The 18,734-nt window shown below is 42.9% G+C and overlaps 2 protein-coding genes across 9 annotated transcripts; one reads left to right on the forward strand and one right to left on the reverse strand.

Moving 5' to 3' along the window:
* The first annotated feature begins 849 nt into the window (after positions 1-849).
* LOC114787540 (uncharacterized) lies at positions 850-6,606 on the forward strand. Of its 5 annotated transcripts, XM_028975155.1 has the most exons (11): positions 850-985; positions 2,274-2,516; positions 3,545-3,763; positions 3,855-3,968; positions 4,074-4,139; positions 4,382-4,426; positions 4,824-4,856; positions 5,404-5,436; positions 5,588-5,620; positions 5,908-5,973; positions 6,092-6,606. In XM_028975155.1, the coding sequence occupies exons 1-11, from the start codon at positions 901-903 to the stop codon at positions 6,166-6,168; spliced, it is 1,014 nt and encodes a 337-aa protein (XP_028830988.1). In that variant the 5' UTR covers positions 850-900; the 3' UTR covers positions 6,169-6,606. The 5 variants fall into 5 exon arrangements, with proteins under 5 accessions (XP_028830988.1, XP_028830986.1, XP_028830985.1 ...); XM_028975153.1 differs by having other exon boundaries at positions 5,404-5,620; positions 6,092-6,164; XM_028975152.1 differs by having other exon boundaries at positions 5,404-5,620; positions 5,908-6,197.
* Positions 6,379-18,383, reverse strand: fam114a1 (family with sequence similarity 114 member A1). 4 transcript variants are annotated; one of them, XM_028975145.1, is made up of 15 exons: positions 18,112-18,162; positions 15,707-15,836; positions 15,403-15,521; positions 14,242-14,553; positions 12,997-13,081; positions 11,602-11,801; positions 11,387-11,521; positions 10,718-10,870; positions 10,218-10,389; positions 9,360-9,445; positions 8,897-9,082; positions 8,540-8,679; positions 7,706-7,778; positions 7,562-7,615; positions 6,379-7,479 (listed from the first exon to the last, which is right to left on the reverse strand). In XM_028975145.1, exons 4-15 carry the CDS (start codon positions 14,545-14,547, stop codon positions 7,354-7,356), a joined length of 1,716 nt encoding a protein of 571 aa, XP_028830978.1. In that variant the 5' UTR covers positions 14,548-14,553; positions 15,403-15,521; positions 15,707-15,836; positions 18,112-18,162; the 3' UTR covers positions 6,379-7,353. The 4 variants fall into 4 exon arrangements, with proteins under 4 accessions (XP_028830978.1, XP_028830976.1, XP_028830975.1 ...); XM_028975143.1 differs by lacking the exons at positions 15,403-15,521; positions 18,112-18,162 and adding an exon at positions 18,353-18,383 and having other exon boundaries at positions 10,260-10,389; XM_028975142.1 differs by lacking the exons at positions 15,403-15,521; positions 18,112-18,162 and adding an exon at positions 18,353-18,383.
* Between the last annotated feature and the right edge of the window lie 351 nt (positions 18,384-18,734).

The raw sequence follows: 18,734 nt of genomic DNA on the forward strand, positions 1-18,734 counted from the left end.
CTTGGATGCAAGGACCACTCTCCTCCGTGGAGGGCAGGATGCTTTTCGGATGGAGAAGGATGTCACTAACTTGTTCTACGAAGAGGCCAGCTTGAGGTGGCAGGCCCCGTTTTGTCTGTTAGAGCAGGCAGTGACTCCACATTGAAAACCATTGAAAATTGTAAATCTTTTGAGTTTCTTGCTTTTGGTGTTTATTTATTGAATTGTAATTGTGGTTGCTTTCCTTATTTAAATATTATATTTGTTTATTTGAACGATGTTTGATGTCTCTGTATGATCTCCTCTGTAGGATGTTCTTTATTATTAATTTTTCTGTGGATTTGTTTTTTCTTTTTCACCGTTTTATTTTGTTAATGTTAGCAGCACTACCAGTGGACACCCTTAAGTGACTTGGGGACATGCCAAGGGGGTCCCTTTTTTGCTGGGATACCAGATGTGGAAATTGCTCTCCTTTTTTGTATTCTTTTTTGAGGCCATGGGGTATTAAAGATGTTGTAAACCTCAGGAGAGTGGTTTCTTAAATTGAATCAGACGTGGTATTATAAAGTGATTTTTTGGAGTGTTTGTTTGAATGGAATTTTTCATGTATGTATGTTTTATTGAATTGATTCAATACATTTGAAAGAAATATGGTTAATAAGTGTGTTGTCAAGCCCTGCTTTAGATATGATGTGGCTATGTCTGTCATGACGTTTTGCAAAATGCTCTGAACCTGTATCAGACCTGAACTTCCTGTAATCTGATAACCATCTTTCTCTGTCTGTCTCTCGCACATTTTTTACTCTAACTGGTAAATGAAGCAGGAAGTCGTACAGGAAGTGCTGTGCTCAGCTGAAACAGCACAGTGGGAGGGAGAACTGAAAGCATGACAGTTTGCTGCAGCGTCCTCGTGGTGTCATCATGTCAAGTGCCATTTTAACAAAACTCTTCATCCTCCTCATCTTGGCCTTCATTGTTTGCCTCCCGGAGTTCTTCAACTACAGAGGTGAGTACCCTGACAGTGCTGGGCCTTGTGCACAGGTCACCGCGAGTTCATTGCTGTTCTTAAAATCTAAAAATGATGTGACACTGTTCCTCACAGGGCCACAATACAATGTAGAACCACACTTACAAATGCACCTGTTTTTTTTATTTTAGCATTTACAGGTATTTCGGACGCACTTATCCAGCGCAACCTACAATCAGTAGTTACAGAGACACTAGAGACACTCTTGCTCAGGGACACAATGGTTGTAAGTGTGGTTTGAATGGGTGACTTTGCGGTCTTTTGTTTCATAGGTGATTGTGTTACCCACTAGGCTACTAACACCCTAGAAACCTCAGTGGTTTTTGATGATTCTACTTGATTTTCAGCAGGAAGCAAATATAGGTTGAAACAGTAAAGAACATGGCGATGATCCAAGAGGAAGTTTTGAAAATCACACCGGATGCCCTTTCTGATGCAACCTTCCCCATTTACCTGGGCTTTGGAACGGAACCAAGCAAAACACTGTCACGTACATCCCCAGTTGCTCGGTTCCTGGTGTTTATTACTGTTACTATCGCAACTGAAACACCTGCATAATGTCATGTCTAGTCGTTGAGGAGTAGGCCTTTAAATGTGTCACATCCTGGCACCTCTGGGCCACCCGATGGCGCCATATCCTCATCTGTGTCTGTGAGGATGTGACAAATTTTGTTAGTTCCATGTGTGGCCGAAGGTTTAGAGAATGACACAAATACTGGTTTTCACAAAGTTTGAGGACTGACCACAAGTTCTCAATTGGATTAAGGTCCGGGGAGTTTCCTGGCCGTGGACCCCAAATTTCTAAGTTTTGATACTTATTTCTCACTTTGGCCTTATGTCCATCATGCTGGAAAAGGTATTGTTTCCACCAATCTGTTCTCAGAGCACTCAGCAGATCACGCAAGTAGATACCAAACACAAGAGTCTTGCAGATGTATGGTAGTGATCCCCCATGTCGGTAAAAGGTGCTAGTAGCCTAGTGGGTAACACACTCGCCTATGAACCAGAAGACCCAGGTTCAAATCCCACTACCATTGTGTTCCTGAGCAAGACACTTAACCCTAAGTTGCTCCAGGGAGACTGTCCCTGTAACTACTGATTGTAAGTCGCTCTGGATAAGGGCGTCTGGTAAATGCTGTAAATGTAAATGTAAAAGACTAGGAAGTGTAATTAACTGTTTAATGGCTTGCTGCTAAATCTTAATGATTGCTTAAAACTTTGACCAGTGCACCAATGTAGAACTAGGCCATCATCACTGTCTCTTCAGATCCAGCCGAAGAGCTTCACTTCCACTGTGTGACCACTGACCCCTGTGCAGACGGACCAGGGCCTGGGTGTGTCTCAGCCGCTGGCTCTGAGGTGCAGATGTGTGAGGGGTGTGATTCCCCGAGGAGGCACTCGATCTGCAGGGGACGGCAGAACAGGACAGAGTGGGAGCGCTATGATGCCTGGTTCCTCTGTGAGACGCAGGTGGACCTGAGGCGTCTCTGTAGCAACGACTCGTTTGCAGGTCTGAGCAGATTGCTGTGTGTTTGAATGCTCTATAGAGCTTATTGAATCATATAACCTTACATGTGCAACCACAACTTTGCATATTTGTCAGATCCTCATGTTTTAGGTATATGTGACCATGTTTTTGTATGTTAGCACTTAGAGGCTTCTTCACATACAAAAGAGGTTGTTGATTTCATGCCTATTTTCATGCTAATCATTGACATTTCAACCATATACATAATTGACAGTGAACTGATAGACAACGTTTCTCCGTGTTGTAACACAGAGCAACACAAGACCGTAAGTGCTGACCTGACTTAGTGTCGACTGAAAAAACAAACATAGTACTGAAATGAATGCAAAGTGATTGTCAATGTGGAAGAGAGGGTGAGAGGGTGGTAGTAGCCAAGTGGGTAACACACTCGCCTATGAACCAGAAGACCCAGGTTCAAATCCCACTTACTACCATTGTGTCCCTGAGCAAGACACTTAACCCTGAGTGTCTCCAGGTGGGGACTGTCCCTGTAACTGCTGATTGTAAGTCGCTCTGGATAAGGGCATCTGCTAAATGCTGTAAATGTAAATGTAACACTGCAGCACAGCACACTGAACACACAACGAAATGTCAACCTTCGAACCGACAGCCTTCCGATTACGACTTCGTTTCCTTACCTGCTAGACCAACCGTTTGAGACCGTTTGCACTATGACATGAAAAGTAGCAGTACTGTTGTGTAGTGAGGTCGTCATTAGTATTTATTATTACGAAGTAAAGTGTCCTCTGGATTTAGCCCACCAGTGGGTGAGCACCCGGGCACCCGGGGAGCAGTGTCTGGGGACAGAACTTGGCAGTTCGGGATTCGAACCGGCAACCTTCTGATTGGGGGTCGTCTTTTATTATTAGTATTTGGGTGATAGTATTGCCATAGATAAAAATGCACCAAAATGATTGAAAACATGATTTAAACCTATACATGTTAATGGGGTGATTTTTCTTTTTGGGGTGAATCTGGATCAGTGATGTCCTCCCATCTTTTTTTGGCAGGTATCGATGTGTGGCTGCTGCTGATTAACAGCTCTTCCAAGCAGAACCTCACCTTTCACAGCCTCATCAAAAACAGCTCACTCATCAGCAGCACAGCGCAGGACCCCGGCCTGTTCTACTGCTGCGAGAGCCCCCCCGAGCCGGCCGCCTCCGGCGGCAGCCGCTGCCTCCTTCACAGTCCCGTGGCCAACTACTCCGCCCTGCAGCACACGGGACGGGGTGAGAGGACCCGGGTCACCCACCCGCAGGGCGTCGCGCCGCACGCTCGTCCGAACGACCACCGCCGTGACGTCTGGCGTCTCTCTTTCAGAGAACGGCTTCTGTGCAAGGAAATTTGTCTGGCTGGTCCTCATTTTCACCGTGGTCCTCACAGTCTTCATAGCCATTCTTCATCAGGTTTTGTACAAGAGGAAGCCTATGACTGGTAAGCGGCAGCTTTCAAGTGTCTGCACTGCTTAATGTCAAAAGATCCAAATCTTGTACATGTTGGTGTGTGCTTTGTGTGTGCTTATCATCTCATCTCTCTCAGAAGGCACCCAGAAGGTTCCTGCCCCAACCAGCCTCCACGAGCTGCACGAATTAAAAGAAATGAGAAGTAAGGGCGGAGCACATTCTAGAAGAACCGTGTTTGGTGTACTCGCTCGTCTGTCCCACTCTCTAGTGTTCATGGCCATGGCTCAGTTTTCTTCAAGCCTTTGTCGCTTGAACTGTCGCGTGGTGGGTGTGGCTGGTGCTTTGTCTTCTGCGTGCTGAATGGGTGGCGCATCATGGGTGTGGCATGGTGGGACTTTCTGGGCGGATGTCTGGGTGATGTTTGGTGTTCTGTCTTCTTCACAGTACTAACTGGTCCTGCCCAGGCTCCACCATCAAGAAACTCCAAAGGTACACACAATGTTTTATCTGGATTTTACTGGAACAGCAATCAGAAAAAAATCTCAAGAGACACACGTCACAGTATTTTACACATATCATCAAATGAGTAAAGAGATGTAGTTGTTGGCTTGAGGGAGGCGTGATTCAGACATGGTCGGTTCAGCCGTTGGCCTGGTGGAGGCAACACTGCCTCAGTCTTCCTCTGTTGGTTCAAGGGTTAGACCTTTGAGAAGAGTCGGAGGGGCGTGGTGTTGGTGTTTCCTGGTGTTCCCTGCCTAAAATGTGAAGCATACTTTTTTTACATCTCAACAATGACGCTGGAATGTTGAAATACATTTTGAGTTTGTTACTATGACGTCACTAAAACAAATTTGAAATACGTGCATTTTTGTTCTCTCTCTCCCAGAAACACTTTTAAAACCATCCTTGCATACAAGAGGTATGAACACTGCCTTTACATTGATACCATCCATAAATATAGCAAGCGAACATTGTGGTGATGTGTTGGTAACACAGTGTTAAGGATCTGATTGACTTTGACAAAACTGCAGCTCCTCTAGGATGTTTCTAGTCAGCAGTAGCTAGAATCTACCAAAAGGTCCAAGTAAGGAACGCCACTAAATTGGTGACAGGGTCATGGACAGCCAAGACTCACTGATGCACAATGGGGAGCGAAGGCTGATCCACATTGTCTGTAGCTCAGATTACTGAAATATTTCAGAAAACTAATTTCCTGATTCTCCAGATCTCAGACCAACCAAGTATCTGATGTGCTGGAACTTCACAACCACTAGGACGTAAAGCACTTGCTAGTGATGGCTTGCGGCAAGATACTATAACATACCTTCAGATGTCTAGTGGGGTCTATGTTTTATTGACTGATGTGTGTTTCATGTTTTGAGAAATTATATACATGAAAGAAATGTGTGTGTGTTAGACAGAGAAAAGGGAATAAGTTTTATTGTAAAGGTTTATTTTTCCTTTAGCGCTCACACCTATTCATGAAGTTGAGCTGGCAGGTAAGTTACAATTTGAATACAAATACATCAGTGTACATCAGTGTATTATATTATATGAATTATATATTTTTAATTATAGTGATGTCAGTGGCAGATCATTTACTATAGCCATTACAGTATACTCTGTTTTGCAATGTGTGTTTTCCATTAGAGGATGCAGGCAATCATGGACAAGACTTTCCAGGTATGTTACTGACTTACGTACTTATATAAACTGCAACGCTCTCATCATTGTGGATTGCAGAAATAGAAATAAAGTTGCAAAAATACAGATGAGGAAAATCAGAAATAAAAACTTTCAGTTACTGCAATGTAATTTGTTAGAATAATTGTATTCATTTATCTATTGTTGAAATGTAAGTTTCTGGGATGAGGACAGAAAATAAGCATTATGTCCACGGTTTATTGGTGTGGATGAAATATCGTAATTGCTGTCTTGTTTAAATGGTTCACACTCATTTTGCTTTACAGAATCAGATACCTCATTATGTCTAATCCAAGAATTAACTCATAAACAGAGAAGTATGGAAGTTATGTGTAAGTGTGGCCACGTTTGATTTCAGTGTGACTAAATTATAATGATAAATGAAGCCTTATTTTCAAGATGTGTGGGACACAACTTGTGTGAATTAAATATAAAGTTCTCTTTTTGTAGCTCATCTTCACCATCGTGGACACCCCTTTGCCATGAGTTCAGCCTCCACTGGTCAGGAGAAGGATGGAGGGATATGAACAGAATAAAAATGAAAAGAAAAGATAAACACAATGCATTCATTCATTTGCTTCTATTCAAAACACCAAATTCCTTTTACAATATTTTTTTCTGTTGATATGGCAACAACTTAATTAAGCAAATGAGCCTCAAGCTCATAACTGCTGTCATCTAGATCTGTCATTAACCAGAACCCTTACATTGTAAATAATTAAACTCAAAACAAGAAATAACATCATCATATAGATTTTATTCATATAATGCTGTACAATTAAAGCTCTTCTGATTTTGGAATCCAATTTTAAGCATTCACGATCACAAGCTCTATCAAAGATAACAAGGCATAGTAATTCAATAAGCAGCACAAGGACAAGTGGCTGAGATATTCAGTATTACAGTTACAAATATCTGTACAGTACTTCACATTATCTCTTTCAAAGCAAAGTTGGGTGTGAAAGTTCCTTCTTTTAAAATAAGAATGTCATGACAAACATGAACTATTTAAGATATGTTACACATGAGGTGGTACTACACTGTGAGACATCGGCACTGGGCAACTAGTCTTGGGCAGTTTTGAGCAGAGCAGGTTCCTTTTAACAAGGGGTGGTAATTGTGACAAAAAATTGTCACAATTCAAAGGCTGCAGTTTTGGTGTTTCCAGTTAAAGAAGGCAATGTCTTCATGTGATTCAGTGATTTTAATTGAGAGAATGCCTTTCCTACAGTTCCTTTTTTACACAGTGTATTGTTACAGAAGCCTAATGGCCAGGTGCATGGCAGCAGTCGACAGAGGCAGAATTTAGGAAGAAATAATGATTTTTCAGGCTTGTCCCAATTGTCCCACAGAAACTGAGAAGAACAGAACAGTGATGGTTAGAGGTTTGTTCATTTGGATCCGAAGATGTGGACATGATCCTCACAATCAATGTCCAGGCTTTTTGCAGAGTAATGTCAAGCCTTAGCAGAGTAATTTTGTCAAGTAAGAAATAATAATCAGTCACGTTATGGTATTTTGGTCTAAATTGCATCCAATCGTCCAGCTTGTCGTTTTAGTAAAAAACAAGTTAGAGATGTAACCTACAATAATTACTGTATGAACAGTACATATTTTAAAAATCCCTTTGATAACTGCACTTGTTGTGGTGAGGCACCAGTTTGGTTTCCAAGCTTGTTAGGGTGCACAATGTGTTGCTGTGTGCAGGTGGGTTAGTCTGTGCTGGGTGCGTCTGGTTGAGTTTCGGTTCTGCCTCTGCTGGTCCAGATATGTGAGATCTGTAAAACGGGCAGAAGCAGCTGGAATGCATTCTGGATGTAGGTGATGCTGTTAGAACCCTGGAGAACCAAGAGAAAGACGCTGTGGGACATGAACCGGTACAAATGTCATTCGTGTTAATGGCATCAAAATGCTGCTTGCCTCTAGCATCACACTATTCACCAGAGGGTTCATCTCTTCTGCTTTTCTGTCACTCTGCATACGCAACGAGAGGAAGATTATTAACGGCAGACCCCACCTTTAACATTTGTATAGCAAATTATGGTAAATTGTGTGTGTCCTCACCCCAACACTCAGCAGTTTGCCACAGAACTTCCTTGCAAGGCAGTCCACTTCTTTACACAGAGCAGAGGTTAACCTGCAACAGCAGCTCAAGGTCAGAACTTTCATTTTTTTCGTAATGAAACAGAGTTATTTACATATTTCATATCTCAAGCTTTCATTTGACATGGCAATCCACGTCCTCAGAACCAGTCTAGGCTTTTCTTTACAAGACCGGACAGTTTTTCCAATAATATATGGCTTTCATTACACAGATTACCGCAGGCATAATTACGATGCACTTACGTACATCACTCTGGTTAAGGGCGTGTGCCAAATAAGTAAATGTAAACATAAATCTTGGCCTAGATTGGAGATTGCATCAATGTGTATTCTTCTCAAGATCAGCAAGTGTAAGGATTTGAGCGAATTTGACAAGGCTCAGATAGCGATGACAGATCTGCAGCTCTTGTTGGATGTCATGGGCATAAGTGAGTGACTTTTTGCCTTCTTCCTACAGTGCATTCTGGTGCCATGTGCTCCCCAGGCACATAACAGACATGCACCAGGCGTGATGTAAAAGAAAACATGATTCTCCATTGTTCCGGGGTCTAGTTCAGATCACAGGTCAACTGCAGGCACTGTATAGGATTTGAATTACACAGTAATTAAGGGAAGCCTGTTTTCCAGTGGGTTCCATGACTCAAGCTGGCCTTCAAGGAGAGTGTCTTTTCAGCTTGTCACAAATTAGAACTGTGCAATCCCTGAAGTTGATAGATCTTGACTAAGCTGATTTGGTGTCAGGCAATGGACACTTGTCAGTGTATGTCAATGTATATCCACACATTCAGATTTTACCTGACCAGTATATAGGCCTGCTCACAAGCTGCTTTCTCTAATTCTTGCCCATGTAAGATGAGTTCTGCCACTTTATGAAGTTGCTCAATGCTGCGAGCGGTCACTTCAGCCAGACTGCCTACAGAGGACAGGTACACACTCTGCAAATAAACACACACAGACACACTTCAATTCCAGACGTGGCACTCAGGAACACACAGTATGGTGTTTTACTTCCAAAATCCTACTGCTAAATATTACTAAATATAAATAATAAATCTATATTAATTATGGTAGAAATGCAAGAACAAATATACAGTCTCTCAAACACAGTCTTTCTGTGAAGATGTTATATGCTGAATATGGACCTCATCTTACCTCTACAGAGTCAGTTTCGGCTTCTTCACGTTTTCTTTCCAACACCTTATCTTCATCTCCCTGCACTGAAGACGTGGCGGAGTAATCAGTCTTGTCTTCGGCTGTCTTAGCAGTCACCATGACAACATCCTCCCTGTTAACTGGTTGCTCTATTTCCTTCATCCACGTGTACGCCCTCAAATGTGCCTGGATGCAGACACACACAGACCGGGACTTGACTATGTAATGATGTGTGCTGTCATGTTGAAAATCATGCATGTAAAGCATGTGTATAATAACTGCCTTGGTGCACCACTGTAATGCATCCAGATTCCAAAATCAGCCTTGGAAATGGGACATTAGTTAACATTTTCCAATGTAAATGGTTGTAGTGTTGAGTAGTAGTCAAGGTTCTGTCAATGTGTACTGTACAGTGAAGTACACTGGGTGTGAAGAATAAACTGAAAAAGCAGAATTACTACACCTTGTTCAATTTGTCTGGTGTGGCAGCAACATGGAGCTCAAACAACAGCTCTGTCAGGACATTGGCAAACTCCGCCTCAACTGATGCTTAGAGTAGAACAGAGACACAGACACATTTGCACAGGAAGAGGCGTCACTTTAACTCATAGAAATCACCATGAAACTTACACAATGCAGTTTGTTATTGATCACCTCATTAAATCCCCTGTCAACATTTGATTATGTCATCTATGATTTGTTTTAACTGTTAAGTTGTTCGCTATATGGACTAATTTATTGAGACACACCCCAACTGTAACTGAATTCGTTGTTTCGTTCAAACCTAGAGGAGGGACTTTTTTGTAATTGGGTTCTAGCATGCCAGTCCCTGTGGGTGAACTCGAATGGAGATTGCGAGTCTGACCTCACTGGGTCTGATGCTCTGATGCTCTTCTGGATGAATGGCATTAACTCCCTGAGACACACTCCGTATCTGAAGTTGATTTATATACAAAGGGGACAGCAACTCAGTACTGATACCAATGGGATGTTGAAACCTTTCCTGTAGGTGCAATATCCCAATCATTTACATTTACATTTAAAGCATTTATCAGACACGATTATTGTCGTCCCTTGTCATGCGTCTCTGTTCCTTGTCATGTATTGTTTTATTTATAGATAAATACCTGTGTGTTCCAGGGAGTCGTGGGACTCCGCCCCGTGACATAATGTTACTGAAATGCTGACATGCTTATGATGAAGGTAAATGGGAGATTGAAATTAGTCATGCAATTTTAGTTTAATTTGGATTTGATTGTAATCTGGATTTGATCATTGTAGTCCGTAGCCCTGCTATCTCTGATAGCTATGGGTGACTCACAGAGGGGGGTGGAGGAAAACTGTACTTGAGAGTAAAGATCACCATTTTCCTCCACTTCTGTGCTGGACTCCTCTTCTTCTAGTCGCGAGATGAAAATCTCCTTCAGGGTCACCAGCTCATTCTTCAACTTCTCTAACTCACCCTCTTGCAGAGACTCCAAGGCACTTTGCACCTGGGGAAACACAAAAGGGGGATTAAAAGAAGAACAATAACCTGTACTGCTGTGAAAATAAAACAAAAAAAAAAATTTTGGCCACAGACGTATGAATGATTGTGCCAAATAAACTCCAATTTGATCTGTAATCCGCAATGTAAGAATGTGAGAAGTCATCCAGTGATGTGAAAGATATTATTAGTCACTCTGTGGTCCAGAGTGTGTGGGGCGGCACATCGCTAGTTGGTGGGTCTTCCAGCCACAAGTCCGCTTCCTTAAGGCTAGGTTACCACTTATGAGTGCAGATGGAACTACATAAATGTTTTCTCACTGTGTGTGTTTGTACCTTGGCCTCACTCTCATCGGACAGAATTTCAAGAGCCTCCAGATGGGAGAGACCCTGATAGTCATCGAAAAGGATGCCATAGTGAGCTGTGGGCTCAGACACCAGCTGCCTGCTGAGCCTCTCCCGCTCTCGCTCCTTTGCTTCTTTAAGCATCTGAAACCAAGGACACACACACACACACTACAATTTCCATTGCAGCTGCACAAATGACAACTTCCTCCTCAGTGTTCCATAAAATAAACCTCATGGGTGTTGTGAATTCCCACATAACTGTGTTTAACATGTTGCTATGGACTGCCAATTTATATACAGTACAGGCCAAAAGTTTGGACACCTTCTCATTCAATGTGTTTTCTTTATTTTCATGACCATTTACATTTGTAGATTCTCACTGAAGGCATCAAAACTATGAATGAACACCTGTACTGTATATATAAACGGATTACCTTTAAAACATTTTTGTTGTGAAAATCACTACTTATTACATTGTTGCTCCACAATTGTTTACGTTACCATCATTTACATCCCAGTGGAGACTGATCAGAAAATTACTGCAGAAGGCTCAAAGTTTACCGTTTTCAACACGTTGTAAGTAGCTTCCAGGCCTTTAACACAACGTTTAACAATATTCTGAAGAATTAATTTACCTGCTGCAACAGAAAAACTCACCTGGGACAGGGAGACGGTTTTCTGCATTAAAATCTTTGTCTTTTTAAATCCAGGGTCACTCTCGGCCAAAACTGTCATGGTCTTCTTACCAATGAACTCCAAGGCATCCAGACCCCCCGTGATTACCGACTTACCCTGAGGTGGAGAAAATAAATATAAGAGCACCACCCTGCTGGGCTGAATTTGGAGGAGAAGCCATAGCCCAGAGGGCTCACCGTGTTCTGCACTGCACTGGTGATGGTAGACAGCACTCCTTTGCCATGTTGTGTTGGAGAAGCTGGAGGAGGCGTGCCATCCTCCTCTTCTGTGGTTCCTGGAGAACGTTCTGCTTCCTCTTCTGCCTCCTCATAAGAGGGTGGTTGGTGCATGTGTAGAGCCACGCCAGCTTTCTTCCGGACTGAACTCAGGCTCTGGCCTAACAACAAAGATCATGTATACTAGCCTATGTAAAAATCATACTTTTTCGCTAGTCTTTAACAGTGCATAGTGTTGGTTATATACACTGAAGACTAATTCAATGTAACACTTGGTTGTATCATTTTCTTCTTGGTTCGGTTCCCTTTCACACAGGGACAAATCCAAAGTGACCGAAATGCGTTGCTTAAAATCACAGGAGAACATTCTTTAGCACCGCAGATACAACAAAAGTAGATATAGGAAGTAGATATACTGTTGTTGACTGTGTTTGTGTAAAATTGGAGGGACAAAATGGAAGTAAATGTACGCGGGTTGGCTGTTGCCCTGCTGATTTTATATTATAATACATGCATTTACCACTTCAGGCAAGACATACATTTTAAAAATGTAGCGAGGGGCACTGGAGTCACTGAAGGTGAATAACAAGACAATCATACTGAGAAAAACTGTGAAAACGACATTGAAATTTACCCATAATTCACTGTTCTCAATTCATGTGATCGCGTTTGGTCTGCACCAGATTTCACAATCTGATTCAAATCCAGAACACTTTTTGAGGTTCTCTGTGCGGTTGTTTTGATGCACACTTGAGTGAGATTACCGTGTTCACATCGGACCAAGGGGGAACTGCACCAAGGGGGAAAACGAAGTTTAGTTCGATTCAAGCATACTAAAGCCTGTAGCACCCTAAATTGACACTAGCGGAGTTCATTTTAAACTTACATGTTTGCTATGCAATCAAGTAGATAAAATGGGTGAAAAGAATATGATGTTAATACATAACACAATTATTGTAGTAAGCATTTTAAATGAGATGGGTTTAAGCATCCAGGAATAATTCTGAATCTACCCTGACCCCTCAGACTACCACGTCTGAGTCCAAAATACAGTCTGTGTGTATTCACATCAGAAAACAAGACAGCAGAAGCTGCTGACCTCAGACCATCATTAATTGGGCAGTGGTGTCCTAGCGGTTAAGAAAATGGCCCTGTAATCAGAAGGTTGACGGATCGAATCCCGAACCTCCAAAGTGCTATCACCGTCCCCACACACTGCTCCCCGGGCGCCTGTCATGGCTGCCCACTGCTCACCAAGGGGGGTGGTTAAAAGCAGACGACACATTTTGTTGTGTCACCGTGTGTTGTGCTGGCGTGTATCACAATGACAATCACTTCACTTTCAAGGTAACTCACCAACAGAAGAGGTGGCGCTGGTCAGCAGGGATTTGCCCCATGAGCTCCAGCCTCCCCACCCTTTGCTTTCATTCTCGGTGGGACACTGAAAACACACACAAAGTATACATGAGCACAGTAATCAGATACACAGGAAATGTATTTAAACAGGAAGGTCCAGCCAGACCAACATCACAAACAGATATAAAAAAAATTTGCTGACATACACAGACAATGCACAGACTACTACTTGTCCTAATCTTTAAGACGGGTACTCAAGAGAATGTGGAACATCAATTCATTTCAATGTATTTAAGGTTTTGCATACATTTGGAACCCCGTTACCTCTCGTGATGTAAAACTTTTACCAATTTCAATAAAATTAGTGCATCAGGCTTAATTAAAATACTCATACAATGCACCACATTTTAACTCTTAGTACTATTGCACAAGCAATACAAAAATGTATAAATACATTATAATTTTTCTTCGTCTAGCACCTAACAATCTCTGAGCATGCTCTTCACTGACAAGTTTGAGCCTTATCGGGGCTCTTAGTTTGTAAACTCAATATTCTATAGAAATCGAACGAGAATTGCTGGTGTCTTCCTCTTGTAAGTCGCTTTGGATAAAAGCGTCTGCTAAATAAAGTAAAGTAAAGTAAAGTAGTACTGGCTATCATAAGTTACACTTAACAGCAGTCATGTAGCTTTTAGACCAGTGACATTGTTGTCCTGTGCATCACACAATCTTAGTTGCGTATATCAGTTTTGCATGGACATTATTTTATTGAAGTCTTGCACAGTTTTGACACCCATTATACATTGAAATATTTGGTGCAATAGTTTTGTATGAATGCTTAATAGAGTTCATAGAAATTTATTGTGGAGGTTTGTTTTAACAAATGAGACTAGATTTCTGTGTCCCGTGCATCACATGGCAAGTTTTCAAACTGCTTGTATGGCTTTTGTCATAATTCTATATTGAACTGCCCAGTAATAAGGTACGACAAGTACTACATACATGTCACACTTGTTCATAGTTCTGACCACTAGCTATGGGGATAAAGTATGGAGATAAAGTAAAGTAACTGTTATGTCCCGTGCATCACATAGAGAATCATGCAGATGTGTGAATACAAACGAGAGGAATATATGCACAAAATAATAACAAAGGAAATTTTTCATTAAAAAACATATATCAAAATCCAATTTTGGGTAAATCAAGTGAAGCCTATCTGGGTATTTTGGTTTGTTGAGAGAGTACCTCTGTTTCTTCCTCTGTTGGGTCTGGCTCAAAGCTCACTAGTTCATCACATTCGGTCACCTCACATTCAGCAGCAGGACTCTGCTTGTGACATGCCTCTGCAGGCGGGCTGAGTGGGGTGTCCTCTGTCTTGTTTGAGAGGTGATCAGATGGTGAATGAGGAGCAGGAGTGGGTGAATCATTGGTGCTGGTGGCCTCGGCAGGTGACGGCATGACCGGGAGGGTGGCTGATAGCTGAAGGTTTGTGGGCCCCTCAATTGCTGTATCTGTGTGAGGAACATCCTCTCGAGCTTCCGACTCGGACATGGCTCTCTGAGGTTCAGAAAGAGAAGTTATAAAGAAAGAAATAGCGATGAAACTGGCCTCCAATTTGTGTCCAATTTTTTCCAAACCATAATTTAAACAACAATGCTGATGCCTGGATCCAAAGAAATTTACAGTTTATATGTTTTACTGTAAACTGTATCATTACATTATTATTTTTTTAAAAGTGAAGTGATGTGATACACAGCAGCACAGCACACGATGCACACAGTGAAATTTGTCCTCTGCATTTAACCCATCACCCTGAGTGAACAGTGGGCAGCCATGACAGGCACCTGGGGAGCAGTGTGTGGGGACGGTGCTTTGCTCATTGGCACCTTAGTGGCACCTTGGCGGTTCGGGATACGAACCGGCAACCTTCTGATTACATGGCCGCTTCCTTAACCGCTAGGCCACCACTGCCCCATTATAAAATGACGTATTAACCTACACATTGGTATATAATGTATATCATGAGAATATGATTTTTTACAGTACACAGCACAATGTAAATATTCAAACAACAGATAGCGTACTGCAGGTTGAAATGTTTTGTGTGGCACCAACCCCATTAATACAACATGCAAACCAAAACATGCAATACTGCACTTTGAAGACGCTCCCTAACGAATATGCAAGATTTCCCTTCTGACTAGACTGACAGCTCTACAGGTACCCCCAAAAATGAACTAACCAACTAACTAACCACTGACCGATTAACTACACAATGAATATAAGACGGTCAAATGTAATTAATTCAAACTAAATTAATTCATTCGCTCATACTCCGCAACCTCAAGCAGTCATATTTCGAGCATAATAGAATCAGGCACAGGCACCGGAATGGTACAAACGCACTTTCCACCAGAATTCCCATTAGTTGTGACTGTAGCTGTGCAGCGTAATGAAGCTGAATTTCCACTTTCTAGAAATCAACACGGACACTCTCTTTCTGCATACTATGTTGTGTCTCTGGTCTAAAAAAAGAAAAGAAAAGAAGAGAAAAGGCACATAAAAGGGTGGTCGCCCAAGTTTTTTTGAAAGTCTGACAGAGAAAATGTACGACAGTGGACGTCTCCAGCAAGCGCGGAGTAATTCTGCTGAAGTGTGTAGATAACGCGTTAAAAAAAAAAAAAAAAAAAAAAGAAGCCGTGCATCTCACCAGATCTGTCGACAGCCCGGGACTCCGGCGACCCTCCACCCGGCCGCGCCGCCACGTCGGCAACGCAGTGCGCGATGACGTCACTGTCGACGTGGCCCCGCCCCGGCAGCCAGACGGAGCGCAGCTGTATCTGTATTGTGACAGCATATAATCATTTATGAGTTTATTAGACCTGTTATTACACAAAATATGACATTCAATGCAAACGTTCTTTTGTTGTGTTGTGCACCACTTTGCCATTTACTCCTTGTCAACAACGGCATTTTCTTTTTTTATTCATTTATCGATTTTTCTTTTTCCAGAGAGTTGCAGTATGATCTACAAAAAACAATTAAAAATGTCCGCCATGATTTATACTGCGCAGTCTCACCTAGATAAGCAAATGTGTTATGTATTTTAATTAGAAAATTAATGCGGAGCGCACATACTGTATGAACGTGTGTATTTGCCAGCGCTACCGGATAAGGGATCGTCTACAAACTACCGCGAACTGTGCAAGCCAGGGGTTGGTGTTGGGCTCTCCAGCTCCCAAAGCACATTCGTTTTTTTTTTCATGCTAAAATGCTGCACAGCATGCCAAACAACAATAGTTTTAATTATAACAGTTAGGAGTTTGTGAGGAAAGTCACATTTTGGCATCAGCTGCCCCACCTAATTGGTTTTGTCTGTCATGTAGCTTTACCATCGATTTGTCATTTTGTTGGTAGTGTAGATGTTGGTAGACGGTCACACTGAATACATTTTTTAAAATTATGTATGTCTTACTTTATGATTTAGGATGAGTATTATTATAATAAAATATCACTATTACACAGAAAAACAACACAATTATATAAACCAATGTCACCTTTTTCCTACTTTCAAACAGTTTCATATATTGTTCAAAGACAACCAGCACAAATAGACCAAGAACCAACTTGTAAACTGGTAAGTCTGTCACCACCAGAGGGCGACACCAGCCTGAGTAGATTATGTTGAACAGGCTCCCCCTTTATTATGAGTCCATTCCCGTTGCTCCGGGTTTGTCTTATGTGCCCTGTTTCAGGGACCCATGCACTTCTGTTTGGATTGAATTCACTAAGGGGCCACGTGGTGATGCGACAGTTAGGGCTGTGGCCTTACTCCTCGGGTGTTTAAACCCTGGCTTCGGCACTTCCTCCGGGTTCTCAGATTTCCAGACTAGGTGGACTGGGGACTGAGTTGTTTGTAGGCGTGTGGGTGTGGCCTGCAGTGGGCAGTGACACCGCCCTGTGCCCAGTGTAGTGGAATGGGCTCTGGCAGCCACGACCCTGATTATTTTAAGCAGTTATGGAAAGTCATGCCTCAGTGGTAGAATTCTCACGTGCTACGTGGGAGGCCCAGGTTCAATTCTCGGCCAATGCAACCTATCTGTTCTGGGGCAGCGGTTTTAACAAAGTGGCCCGGTGACGTTTCAGAAGGTTGCCGGTTCGCACCCCGAACTGCCAAGGTGCCACAGAGCAAAGCGCCGTCCCCACACACCGCTCCCCAGGCGCCTGCTCACCAAGGGTGATGGTTAAAAGCAGAGGACACATTTTGTTGTGTCACTGTGTGCTGCGCTGCAGTGTTTCACAATGACAATCACTTCACTTTGTCACGTCCATGCGGGCATGACGTGGCGGGTGAACGGAGAGGAGGACGAAGAGTGACGAGGAATGGAGGACGCTTTCACCTGACATCACGAAACCGGGGTTTAATTAGTGAATCACAGGACAGGGGAGACATCCAAGACGTAGACACTGATGAACACGGAACATAACGTTAAAGACCTGACAGCGGACAGACGAACAGGGCAGCTTTATACAATTAACACAGGTGAAAACGATTAGGGAACATTACACAGGACAACAATGAAACTCCGGTCCGGATCCTGACACACTTTTACTTTTCAATGAATTTTTTGTTCACACCTTTTCCCTGTTTCCTCTGTCATCTTTGAAACGGACAATAGCAATATAAATATGAAATTTACAGATATGAGTCCTTTGCATTTGATGCCAGCCGAAAGATAATTAATAAGGTTGACTTGTTTAAACAGGGAAAGTTATTTACTGCTTTTCAGACTATATATAAATGCAATAAATTAATGCAAAACATAAGATTTACACAGACAGGGCATAAAACAAAGCTGAGATACGAATCCTTTGCATTTGACGCCCCCCCCCCCCCCGAAAGATAATTAAGGTTGAATAGTTTAAACAGGGAAAGTTATTTACTGCTTTTCTGTGTTACTCGGAAAAAAGAACTCTGTGCGTCACCCTGCAGCGCTTCTGCGGAAAAAAGACCGAGGCTGCGGGGAAATCTGCGGGAAAAGGAATACACGCGGTTTTATTACACCGTTTCTACGCCCTGAGGAATAAGGAATAAGTAAAAAAAAGCGAACTAACCTCACTAGGGTGAGCTACTTTCATACTTTGCTGCGGACGGGCCTGAATAAGTAAGACCCCGCGGGGTTTAAATAGGGGCGGAAAGCCAGGCGACACCGTCCGTGGGGCCGCAGGTAAGGGAGTGGACTGTACACCCCCCGGAAGTGGGTTAAAAACTCGTCCCCGCGCGTCCAGTGACAGTGCTGCGGCTATGCCGCTCGTCCCACGCGTGTGCGTGTGGGTGTGCGGCGAGCTTCGCAACCTCCACGGCATTCGAACGCGCGACGGGCGAGTTGTCAAAGGCGTCACGTGGTTCCCCGGGTCAGCGCGACACTTCCGGCGTACTCGCCGCTTCCCCATTTAAACATGATTGTCGCGCCTTTAGTAATGCCTCCAGTTACTCTGTAGTCCCATCGTCCACATTCAGAAGAAAGGACAGCAGTGTCGTTTATAATCTTCCGCTCATGCGGCACCTAATAGGTCAGGGGTCATCCGACCCCGGTCCTCAAGGTGCCCACCCTGCATCTAACGGATTCAACTGAATTACCACCCAGTTCTCGACTTGAATCAGGTGTGGTGGACCATGGATGGATCTTAACTGTCCCTGCTGTCACTATTATTCTTTTTAAGGGGCAGTGGTGGCC

Source organism: Denticeps clupeoides, chromosome 4, assembly GCF_900700375.1.
Source record: "Denticeps clupeoides chromosome 4, fDenClu1.1, whole genome shotgun sequence".
Classification (NCBI taxonomy): domain Eukaryota; kingdom Metazoa; phylum Chordata; class Actinopteri; order Clupeiformes; family Denticipitidae; genus Denticeps; species Denticeps clupeoides.

Coding starts and splice junctions, on each gene's coding strand:
- LOC114787540 (XM_028975152.1), top strand. CDS start 901: ATGTCAAGTGCCATTTTAACAAAACTCTTCATCCTCCTCATCTTGGCC. Junction 986..2,273: donor GGAGTTCTTCAACTACAGAG/GTGAGTACCCTG, acceptor CTGTCTCTTCAG/ATCCAGCCGAAGAGCTTCAC. Junction 2,517..3,544: donor TAGCAACGACTCGTTTGCAG/GTCTGAGCAGAT, acceptor TTTTTTTGGCAG/GTATCGATGTGTGGCTGCTG.
- fam114a1 (XM_028975142.1), bottom strand. Junction 13,082..14,241: donor CAACAGAGGAAGAAACAGAG/GTACTCTCTCAA, acceptor GTGTGTTTTCAG/TGTCCCACCGAGAATGAAAG. Junction 10,871..11,386: donor AAACCGTCTCCCTGTCCCAG/GTGAGTTTTTCT, acceptor CCTTGGTTTCAG/ATGCTTAAAGAAGCAAAGGA.